Source organism: Labrus mixtus, chromosome 16 (genome assembly GCF_963584025.1).
Source record: "Labrus mixtus chromosome 16, fLabMix1.1, whole genome shotgun sequence".
NCBI lineage: Eukaryota > Metazoa > Chordata > Actinopteri > Labriformes > Labridae > Labrus > Labrus mixtus.
The window spans coordinates 2,755,055-2,766,998 of NC_083627.1; the positions used below are offsets into that span (position 1 = coordinate 2,755,055).

An 11,944-nucleotide genomic window follows, 5' to 3' on the forward strand; every position below is an offset into this window, starting at 1 on the left:
AGTTTTTAGTTTCCTCGCATGAATTATTAACATATTTAAGCTCTCAGAGTGAATTAAATATTGTTTTGGTTTCAGGAAAGCGACTCTTAGCTGACTGAAGCTACCTGAGGTACACGGGGGGTTAACAGTAAATAATATAATTATCTTTTTTTCTGTGATGTTTAGCTTCATATTTATTCATTAATTGATTAATTAATCTGTGTTTCAGGTGTTTCTGTCATGGTGGTGTTTCCAAGTTCGCTGACGGAGGAGGAAGAAGCTTTACAGAAGAAATATGCGAAATTAAAGAAAAAGGTAAATTATTAAAAGCTTTCTGCCTTCATCTCCTACAATCACAACCACATCTAATACAATCACAATCACATCTAATACAATCACAACCACATCTAATACAATCACAATCACATCTAATACAATCACAACCACATCTAATACAATCACAACCACATCTAATACAATCACAACCACATCTCCTACAATCACAACCACATCTAATACAATCACAACCACATCTAATACAATCACAACCACATCTAATACAATCACAACCACATCTCCTACAATCACAACCACATCTAATACAATCACAATCACAACCACATCTAATACAATCACAATCACAACCACATCTAATACAATCACATCTAATACAATCACAACCACATCTAATACAATCACATCTAATACAATCACAATCACAACCACATCTAATACAATCACAACCACATCTAATACAATCACATCTAATACAATCACATCTAATACAATCACAATCACAATCACATCTAATACAATCACAACCACATCTCCTACAATCACAACCACATCTCCTACAATCACAACCACATCTAATACAATCACAATCACATCTAATACAATCACAACCACATCTAATACAATCACAACCACATCTAATACAATCACAATCACATCTAATACAATCACAACCACATCTAATACAATCACAACCACATCTAATACAATCACAACCACATCTCCTACAATCACAACCACATCTAATACAATCACAACCACATCTAATACAATCACAACCACATCTAATACAATCACAACCACATCTCCTACAATCACAACCACATCTAATACAATCACAATCACAACCACATCTAATACAATCACAATCACAACCACATCTAATACAATCACATCTAATACAATCACAACCACATCTAATACAATCACATCTAATACAATCACATCTAATACAATCACAATCACAACCACATCTAATACAATCACATCTAATACAATCACATCTAATACAATCACAATCACAATCACATCTAATACAATCACAACCACATCTCCTACAATCACAACCACATCTCCTACAATCACAACCACATCTCCTACACTGCCTGGACAACAAAAACAAAAAGATCACACACTCTTAATATTTCATTGGACCGCCTTTAGCTTTGATTACGTCACTCATTCGCTGTGGCGTTGTTTCCATAAGCTTCTGCAATGTCACAACATTTATTTCCCTCCAGTGTTGCATTCATTTTTCACCAACATCTTGTATTGGTGATGGGAGAGTCTTCTCCAGCACATCCCAAAGATTCTCAATGGGGTTAAGGTCTGGACTCTGTGGTGATGTCTCATGCTCCCTGAACCACTCTTTCACAATTTGAGCCTGATGAATAGAATAGAATAAAATTACTTTATTGATCCCAAACTGGGAAATTGTGGCGTTACAGCAGCAGGTTGTCCAAACACACAATATGAGTAAAAAACACAATATTAGCAAATTTAAACACAATATAATATTAAATACAAAGTAAATAAACACTAAAAATATCAAAACTAAGAATGAATATATACAACCAGGATTTAACTTACCATTACTAGTCTTAAATATGAAAGATTAAATGTAAATGTGCAAAAACAGAGTTGTAAATGGACAGTATTGACATAAGTTAAAGTGCATCCTGGCATTGTCATCTTGGAGCAGCCCGTGCCATCAGGGAAGAAAAAAATCCATTGATGGAATAACCTGTTCATTCAGTATATTCAGGTCGTCAGCTGACCTCATTCTTTGGGCACATAATGTTGCTGAACCTGACCAACTGCAGCAACCCCAGATCATAGCACTGCCCTCCACAGGCGTGTACAGTACGCACTAGGCATGATGGGTGCGTCACTTCATCTGCCTCTCTTCTTACCCTGATCACTCTGGAATATTTATTTTCTATATTGTTGATCTATTTTTTTGTTTTGTGAAAGAAAGAGAAAACAACAGGTTAGCCATCTTATTCTGTTAAACAGTATCTTGTGTTATTAGGAAAGGGGGGGGGGGGGCAGGTATTATAAGTTTTCTTCTATAAGAAAATATTTATTTGTTGTGTATTATTGTGTTGATACACTGAAATGAGCAAATAAATCAAATATGAAAATAGGAATATGGTAAATCTTCCTTCTAGTTTTTAATAATGCGTTGGACAGTTCTTTAGTAGTTTCTGTTCCTTAGATGTTTTCTCTGCAGTGATTTGACCAAAACAGAATTAACATCTTTTCCACGACCACAGGATGGGTCTTTCAACATCGTAGTTTAAGAAATGAGAAGCTACTCATTGCATCAGTTGGGGTTAAATAACTTATTGCCAGCTGAAAGATAATCGCCCATGCAGTTATTATCCAATGGGAGGCTCCTACCTATTTGCTTAGTTAAATCCAGGTGGCGACTTTTTTTTTGGACAGGCAGTGTATATTAACAACCACGTCGCCAGGTTTACTCACACATACAAGGAATTTGATTGACTGTGCTCCCAATGTTCACAAGTGTAACATTAGATATTAAACAGACAAATTAACAAACACTAATATGTACAAGCCCGCATGAGACAAACGTGCCGTGGTGAGTAGTGCAAACGATGCTGAAAACAAAGATGATGTCATTATGTTAAAGATGGGTTAATTTGCAGTAGGTAGATTATTTTTACAGTATTTACATTAAGGCAGTGTGCATAGATTGAAGTGAGGAGGAGAGCAATATTTGCATTTTCTATTCAAAATACACACTCAGTTTACTGCACATATTGCACATTTCAAGTTTACTTTTTCTTTAAATTTTATTTTATTTACCATTTTGTTTTGTACCTTTTGCACTATTTAGAATTTATTACTGTAAATTTAATTTATTTTATTTGATCTATTTTACCTTATTTTTTAAAAAATCGTATTTTACCTTATTTTATTTGATCTTATTTTACCTTATTTTGGTTGTATTGCACCGTGGGACGGAGACAAACGCAATTTCGATTCCACTGTATGTCTGGCATATTTTGAAATTGACAATAAAGTTGACTTTGACTTTTGACATGATGATGATAAGTGAGTGACCATAACATGTGGAGGAATAATGGTATTAACATTAATCTGTAAAATGCATCTTTGTGACATGAAGTCCCATTCTGTTTGATCTTCTCTGTATTTCACAACAACAAAAACAAAAATGATTTCAATCTTTTTCAGAAAAAGGCGCTGCTGGCTTTGAAGAAGCAGAGTTCAACCAACCAGACAAACCAGAGTGGCTTGAAGCGCAGTAAGTGCATATAACTCCCCTTCTATTTCTCTAAACTCTACATGTGTACGGTTCATTCCTCATCATCATATTAACTTTAAACTCACCTTTCTAACAGCTTTGTCCGACCAGCCTGTTGTTGACACTGCAACAGCTACAGAGCAGGCAAAGATGCTGATCAAGTCTGGAGCCATCAGTGCCATCAAATCAGAGAACAAAAACTCTGGCTTTAAACGCTCTCGAATGCTGGAGATAAAACTCAAGGTGTGAGATATTTTCCCGACAACCATTTGTTGACTTGTTTTGTTTAATTTTATTTGTTTAAATGCTGTTTTTTGATTTGCCGCAGGACCCCGAGAAAGGCTCAGTGCCGGCTTTCTTACCGTTCCAAAGAAGTGTCTCTATAGACGAAGAACAACCTGAGGTAAAGTGGATACAAAACAGGATGAAACATAGTTATATTTTATTTTCAAAAGCATCAATTCATCAGATTTTGAAGTCTATTACATGTTCATGTCTTTCTGCATTGACTGATTTCTGTCGTTCACATTCCTGTAGTAGTTGTTTATTAACTTTTTACAAGTAATTTCCCCCCAAATACACATCATATATTTTTATGCACATTTACAGATTGAAGTTTTGTTTAAAAATGTTAAAGAAAAAAATGAAAAAGTCTTCATAAGGGTTTGAATTGAAAATAAGAAATGTTTTTTTGATGGAATTGTATTTGTGCTTCTCCTAGTCTGGGAAGAGAGCCCAAAGGAAATCTCTGTATGAGAGGTAATGTCTCCACACCACGACGAATAAGCACAACCAACATGTTTAATAAACTGTGAATGAATGTGTCTGAATTATCCCCGTATGACCTTACAGCTTCGTCAGCTCGAGCGATCGTTATCGAGATGATGACGACGGAGGGAGCGGGGGCAGTGGAAGTGGTGGCCTGCCGCCCAGCCGCGAAATGGACAGAGAACGAGAACGAGAACGAGAGCGAGAGCGAGAGCGAGAGCGAGAACCTGAAGTGGATAAAGAGCGGGACAGAGAGAGAGAGAGGGAGAGAGAGAGAGACCGGGACAGGGAGAGAGAGAGGGAGAGGGGAAGGGACAGAGAGCGGGAAAGAGACCGAGAAAGAGACAGAGACCGAAGCAGAGAGAGGGATCGAGACCGTGAAAGGGATCGGGAAAGAGAGAGAGATGGACCCTTCAGACGTAAGAAAACAAATCTGTGTTCTTCTAAAAGAAGGCTATGCACTTATTTTATTCCAGTAGTATCTTTAGTGCTGTAAAGTAGATGTGTTTGGGGTTTTCAAATAGCAGGCTTGCTAACTAAAATGCCATTTCCAATGTTTTCCCTTGCAGGGTCAGATTCCTACCCCGAGCGAAGAGGTGTGCGGAAGGGGAACACAGTTTATGTTTACGGCTCCGGGCTCACTGAGGAGAGCCTCCGCTCTGCTTTCTCTCAACATGGAAACATCATAGACCTCTCCATGGACAACCCACGCAAGTATGGAACCATTTAACAACTCAATGTGCACACTGCCAACATCTCTACCTACTCTTATAAATGCATTCTAACTGTGTTAACATATTAGACTGCTTTCTCCTGCTTCAGTTAAATTGTGAGTTTTTGTTCCACTAGTTGTGCATTCATCACTTTTGAGAAGATGGAGTCTGCAGACATGGCTGTGGCTGAGGTTGGTATCTACCTATAGAAAAGAAAGAGAAAATGAGTGCAGCAGAACAAAGAGCTGTCCAAGAACGGTTTAGGTTTTAAACATTTCCCATATTCATTTTTAAATTGTAATAAAAATGACTGGTTTAGGACAGTAGTTCTTTTTTCTGAGGATGGAGTCGATCTCCCTTAACCCACACAAATCTGAGTACACTTCTATTTCTAGAGCAGATATGTTATTGAGAGAGGGTGTAGGTATCATTTTTTGAAATGGCCAGATAAATAATGATCTTTTAATAAAACTCTTGAGTAAAAAAAAAAAAAAAGAAACTCTTACCTAAAGGTCACTTAGTAGCTTCTTCCAGAACTTTCCCACTGCATCATGTTTTCAGTCAGCAGATAGTTTCCTCAGGTGTTTCAGGACAGTCTGATTGACCTGATAATAAAATCAAGTAGGTCAGACTTACCTTCATTTATTCAACTTTTCTGCTTTTATTTTTATTAATATGCTTACATTATTTCTTTTAAGCTTTACTAGAATTTTTTCCATAATTTAATGTATTTTAATTATCATTTTAAATACAGTACGTACTTTCCTACATCAGCAGACTGATTTAGACAACCTGGTATTAAATTAGTTATCACATCATCGTAAGCCATGGTGATCAGGGTAGAAAGTTAGAAATCCCTTAAATTCATAGGTTTGTTTTTGGTCTTGGAGGTATTTTCATGCTAAATGTAGAACTTTTAATGGACATTTTCCAAATTAATTAAGTGTTTATTCATATTTGACTTGAAAAACCGCCTTTAGTTTTAGGTGTGTCTTCTCGATGTGTCGTGTAGAGCAGAGCAGACGAGCACTTTTAACCCTCCCTGCTGTGTTTCGTCTCTCAGCTGAACGGGAGCACGGTGGGAGACATTCACATCAAAGTCAGCATCGCCAGGAAGCAGCCCATGCTGGACGCCGCCACGGGCAAATCTGTCTGGGCCTCACTCGGTATGAACGCAGCACTCTTACTGTGTGTGTGTGTGTGTGTAGCGAGGACTAACCTTCTGAATGTCTGCTTTGTGTTACAGCTGTGCAGAACAGCACGAAAGGCTCCTACAGAGACAAGAGGAATCAAGTCGTGTACAGTGAAGATTTCCTCAAATGAGATTTTTTTTTTTCTTTTTTTTTGCATATATCTTTTCATATTGTTAGTAGCAATCTTTTTGTGTTACAGGATGAATGCAGAACTATCCTTTATCTCTTAGATCATACGGCTGTTTGCATTATATTCTGTGATGCTGTGGCAGCTCTGCTCATTAAACAGAATTAAAAACTTCAATAAACAAGTGTCCAAACATTGTTACTACTTCCTGTGTGTTTTCCATTAAACCTTTCCAAACAAGACAAAGAAAGTCGCTGGATAAGATAAAGCAGAGGAGCTAAGAACATTTTAGATTCCCCCCATTAAGTTCCCGAACAGTAATCCATGACTTCTAAAAACAACATGCACAACAGGTCCAACAAAGCTGGTTGAAGAGTTCACACATTTTACAGAGGGACTTCCAACGATTTTTTTATTTGCATGATTTTTCTTCAGTTATCTTACTCAAAATGTTAAATATATATTCAAGTGTAAGATTACAGTTGTCAGTCAAAACTCAAAATCAAAATAATTAAGGACACAACAGAAACCAACAGGTCTCAATGAAGACGTCGTCAGTGTGAGAAGCACAGGGATGAAGAATCAAGACGATGAGGGCTGAATTCCATTTAGCTGCTTCGGTCTCCTTGTGTTGTGCTGAATACAACAGAGCCATCAACTATGTCACAAGTAACACCTGTGAGATTCTGCTGAGTCAGAACAAGTTCAGGATTGTACCACCGTAAGTAATTTTTACCCAAATCCATCACAAGTTGTGTAAAAAGGCTTTTATTCTTAGTCAGATTTCAAAAGGCCCGACACTCAGCCACCGCCATCGGACTGTGTCGTCCCCACAACCATCGCCGTCCTCGTTCACGTCCTGCTCCGACCTCCACCTCAGCGGTAATGAAGTGTGGAGAACAGGATAGCGAGGAGAAATCCTTCCTGCATATTCTCACAGATGCTCTTTTGTAAAGCGTCTCGAGATGACACTTGTTATCAATTAGCGCTAAACAAATATTGATTGATTGATTAGTCCATGTTTATGTTTTTAGTTTAATATTTATGGTGTTTCTGACTTTTAGAGACAGGATACACTTTAATGAAAGAAATACAAACTGGAGGTGGGTTTTATCCTTGTTATATAATAATGGTGCATCTTGTTTCCAGGCGACATATAGTCACCACAGTTTGTCATTAACATTTTTTATAGCATCTTGAGCCCTCATGGACTCAGACACTGTCACAGTCTGAGGGTTCAGAGTTTCAGGGTGGAGTTTGGGATGATCATACTTTCCTCTAAGGCACTTGTCGAGTAACCAAACATTCCTGCTCTTCCTCTCGTACTGCTCCAGAGACTCCCCTCGCTCTCTCCCTCTCCTCCTGCTCGTGTAGCGAGTTCTGCCCCGTGTTCTTCCCGTGCTGCTCCTTCAGGTGGCGCCGTAGAGCCGGCTTGTGGGCGAAGCGGGCGTGGCAGTACGCACAGCGGTGCGGCCGCTCGCCGCTGTGGAGATTCATGTGGTCGATCAGTGTGGATTTCTGGGTGAACGTCTTGTAGCACAGGGGGCACTGGTGGGTTTTGCCGCCGCCCCTGTGCACGGCCATGTGTCGGGTGAGGTTGGCGGCGTGGTGGAAGTGTTTGCCGCAGCAGGGGCAGGCGTACAGCAGGTGGGTGGAGCGCGAGTGGAGAGCCAGGGAGTGAGGGGAGGGGAACGTCATGCCGCAGTGCTCGCAGATCACAGGCCCGGACACACTTGAAGTGGATCCCACCACCGCCACAGACTCGTCCCCTCCCTCGTTTGTGCCTACAGTCGTCAAACCTGAACCCCCCTCCCCGGCACCACAGTTAGACTCTTCCAGGGCATACTGGCTCAAACTGTTGGCATACGTTGCTGACAGCTTCTCTCCTTGATTATCACCTATTCCGAAGTCTAACTGTGGGAGTTCAACTGATACATAACCTTCTTTTTTAAGCCCGTCTAGGCTGTAGTCCAGGCCTAAACTACCCCCCATCCCTGCAGCTGCCAGATACCACAACTCCTGGTGCTGATCCAGACCAGGAGCCCTTTTCTCCAGTGTTGACATCCACCTCCTCCTCTTAAAACCCCGCCCCCTGCTTTTCCCTCTTCCCCGGCCGATAGTAGGGTCTGGCAGCCTGCGCTTAAAAGCACGCAGCCCCTCGACTGAAAGCCCCCCGATACCGACATCATCTTCTGTTGGAGTCGAGTCAAATTCTCCCCCCTCCCCTCCGATCAAGACGCCGTCCGTCTCCGGGTAACACACATCCTGAGCTCCATCAGAGGGAGCTCCTCTCTCCTCTTCTCTGTCTCTGTTCAGCTGCTCCTCTTCAGAGATGTACACTCTGAACACATCGTAGTCCTCCTGTCTCGCCTCTTCCTCCTCGTCTGATCCATTAACCTGGAACAGAAATGGAGACTGATCAGATCAGGTCTATGAAATATCTTTAAAAGAGTGAAAATTGGCAGACTTCTTGTACTCTTGTGATGAAAGACACAACTGAAAACTCAAAGTATTTGGTCTTTTTTGATTCTCTGTTTTTTTTAAATTGTCAAAATCCAAAACAAAAAACGCCAACCAGAATTTACATTTTTAGACACTTCAATTCCATTACCCCTTTACCTTTTCTGAAGATTATTTCCTTTTTAATAGAGATGGAAATGGAAATAACAGCGATCCTTACACAAAGGAGGAGATGAAACAGAAAAGGTGAGTTTTTGTCTGGATGAATAGTTTTAAATGGGAACCTAAATGTTCTGTTTTGGGACTAGAAGCATCATTTTATGATCTGGTGGATATCTTTGTGATTCTGCCCTACTTTGATCGTTCAAAACAAACAATTGACCCTTTTGATTTCTCTTTACAGCCTTTAGAGGCCTCTTTGCAGTGTGGTTTCTGTCCTATTTACACCTTTTAATCATCTCACACTGTCCTCTGTTCAGCCTTCTTTTAACGCTTCACTGATCCACAGGGAGTATTTATGAATCGATATCAAAGTCCTTCAGGAACAAAGGACTGAAATAGAGCTCTTTCTACCATGTGTCCAAACATTAGTCAGGATAAAAGCCTGTCCTTATCTGAGGTCATGGCATCGAGGCTGTTGAGACCAGCAGGCTCATTTGTTCCCTCTTCTATCACACTGTATGAATGCATACTGGGAAATCACTTTAGATCACACAGCTTTCAATGTAGATTAAAAAAAAGGTTCCATGGTCTTAATTAACACAAACCTTAATACAAGGCTCATCCAGCATGGGGCTGTTATTGTGGCTCTGACTGCCACCCTGAGCCGACACATTTTTCTCTTCCCCTGAGCGCAGTACAGGACTGTGCGGCTCCACGGGGGAGGGTCGGCTCGTGGGAGGAGACGCAGGTGGGAAAGAATGAACGCTCCCACTGACAATCATTGGTTGAGACAGGCTTTCCTCCGAGGTCATCTGACGGTAGAAACGGAAGAAAAAGATAAATAGATGTATCAATGAAAACTGTGAAAATGCTTAGAATATGGACATGGTGGGTATGTGGAAATTTGGGAAATAACTTTATCCCAGCTCCAAAAAAAAGTCTGAAGTATTTACATGAGCTGCGGATGAATTGGGACAAACACACAGACGTTTTGGATTACTGACCTTTGGTGGGTTGGGGTTTTTCAGCTGCACATACTTCTTCAGTGCTCCACGGCAGCGCTCCACAATGTGCTCCATCTGTAGGTAGCTGGCAGCGGTCAGGTAGTTGACAATCTCCTCAGGGTTAAACTGCAGGATGCCAGTGTAACACGACTGAAGTAGATCACACACCACTGTGGAGCTGTACAGCATCGAAACCTGGGGGGAAAAAGTTTTTTTTTTTTTTTTTTTTTTTTTTTTTTTATAAAAACAGCAGACAGACGCTATGACAGCGTTGACATTGTGTGTGATGATATCTGCCTACCTGAAGCTTGGATGAAGGGTTGAGGAGAAACTGGTCCCTCAAGAAAGGCGAGCAGGCAGCAAGCACCACCTTATGACCCCTGAACGTCTGGTTGTTGCCGGTCACTATGGTGACATCACAGAATTGCTGACGGGACCTCAGTGAATTCATGTGCTTCAGGGTCGTGTCCCCGTGGCTTGGTAAGCGGAAACACAGCAACTCCATCTTGTCTGATTAGAAAAATTAAGGAAAGTATTTACAACAAATCTGGTTGTTTTTCAAGTCAAATATCAAAAAGAAAACACAAAATAATAATAATCATTTATCCTTTATTGATCCCCAGAGGGGAAATTCGGGCATTGCAGCAGCACAGACAAGTAAGCTCAACATACACATTAAACAGAATAGATAAGATAAATACAAAATAAAAACAGGGGGTATATACAAGTACAAAATTAATGATGAAGTTAACTATGTATAGAGTTGAGAATTGAGACAGTATTTGCAGAGAATGACAAGATAAAGTGATGATTAAAGTGACCTGGTATGATAAATGGCAGCAAGTAATGTAAACAGCAGAGAAGAGAGGCAGTGTTGTACCACAGTAATTCAGAGTGCAGTTATATAATATAATATAATGTAGTATAATATAATATAATATAATATAGTGCAATATGAACAATATAGTGTAATATAATTAAATGTTTATTAAATGTAAATAAATGTTTATTAAAATAATAATAATGTTTAGTAAAATAATGTTTATTAAATGTAAATAAATGTTTAGTAAAATAATGTTTAGTAAAATAATAATAATAATGTTTAGTAAAATAATGTTTATTAAATGTAAATAAATGTTTATTAAAATAATGTTTAGTAAAATAATAATAATAATGTTTATTAAATATAAATAAATGTTAAGTAAAATAATGTTTAGTAAAATAATAATAATAAATGTTTAGTAAAATAATGTTTAGTAAAATAATAATAATAATAATAATAATGTTTAGTAAAATAATGTTTATTAAATGTAAATAAATGTTAAGTAAAATAATGTTTAGTAAAATAATAATAATAAATGTTTAGTAAAATAATGTTTAGTAAAATAATAATAATAATAATAATAATGTTTAGTAAAATAATGTTTAGTAATATAATAATAATGTTTAGTAAAATAATGTTTATTAAATGTAAATAAATGTTTATTGCCGTTATGTCTATCAGCCGACGGCTTTTACTTACAGGATGTAAGTTAAGATGTTAAACTTGTATATCCTGTATTAGTCGACTGGTCTGATAATCACAAGGGGTCCAAGTCGTTCATAACACCACCTTCTTTTTATACGCTAAACGTTAGCTTCGCGTTAGCTTGCTGGAATCTGCTGTGACCAAGCAGAAACAAACAAAAGGTCACTGTAATCGTCAAACTTTGCTCTTTACTCACCTGAGCTTTTGTTGAATATGTTTCTAAAAAAAGAGCAACCGTTAGTTTATTTCCGCAGGACGACCGTTGACTGAGGCGACGTCAGTTAGCTGGCAGTACTTCCGCATCCCTGTTGCCATGACATTAACTACTAACAGCTAAACCTCTGTTTACTTTTTAGTCCCTTTTTCTAGGAGGAAGTCCGTCTTGTGACAACGCATGTAAAAAAAAAAAAAGTTAGTGGTCTTC

At 38.8% G+C, this 11,944-nt stretch overlaps 2 protein-coding genes across 2 annotated transcripts; one reads left to right on the forward strand and one right to left on the reverse strand.

Moving 5' to 3' along the window:
• The first annotated feature begins 208 nt into the window (after window positions 1-208).
• Window positions 209-6,563, forward strand: nelfe (negative elongation factor complex member E). Its single transcript, XM_061059388.1, has 10 exons — window positions 209-294; window positions 3,496-3,565; window positions 3,663-3,808; window positions 3,894-3,968; window positions 4,287-4,324; window positions 4,418-4,752; window positions 4,903-5,047; window positions 5,183-5,237; window positions 6,110-6,212; window positions 6,293-6,563. Exons 1-10 carry the CDS (start codon window positions 220-222, stop codon window positions 6,367-6,369), a joined length of 1,119 nt encoding a protein of 372 aa, XP_060915371.1. The 5' UTR covers window positions 209-219; the 3' UTR covers window positions 6,370-6,563.
• Window positions 6,564-6,761: 198 nt separating this feature from the next.
• LOC132990901 (zinc finger and BTB domain-containing protein 12-like) lies at window positions 6,762-11,941 on the reverse strand. Its single transcript, XM_061059387.1, has 5 exons — window positions 11,717-11,941; window positions 10,294-10,502; window positions 9,993-10,187; window positions 9,594-9,800; window positions 6,762-8,763 (listed from the first exon to the last, which is right to left on the reverse strand). The coding sequence occupies exons 2-5, from the start codon at window positions 10,495-10,497 to the stop codon at window positions 7,645-7,647; spliced, it is 1,725 nt and encodes a 574-aa protein (XP_060915370.1). The 5' UTR covers window positions 10,498-10,502; window positions 11,717-11,941; the 3' UTR covers window positions 6,762-7,644.
• Window positions 11,942-11,944: the final 3 nt, after the last annotated feature.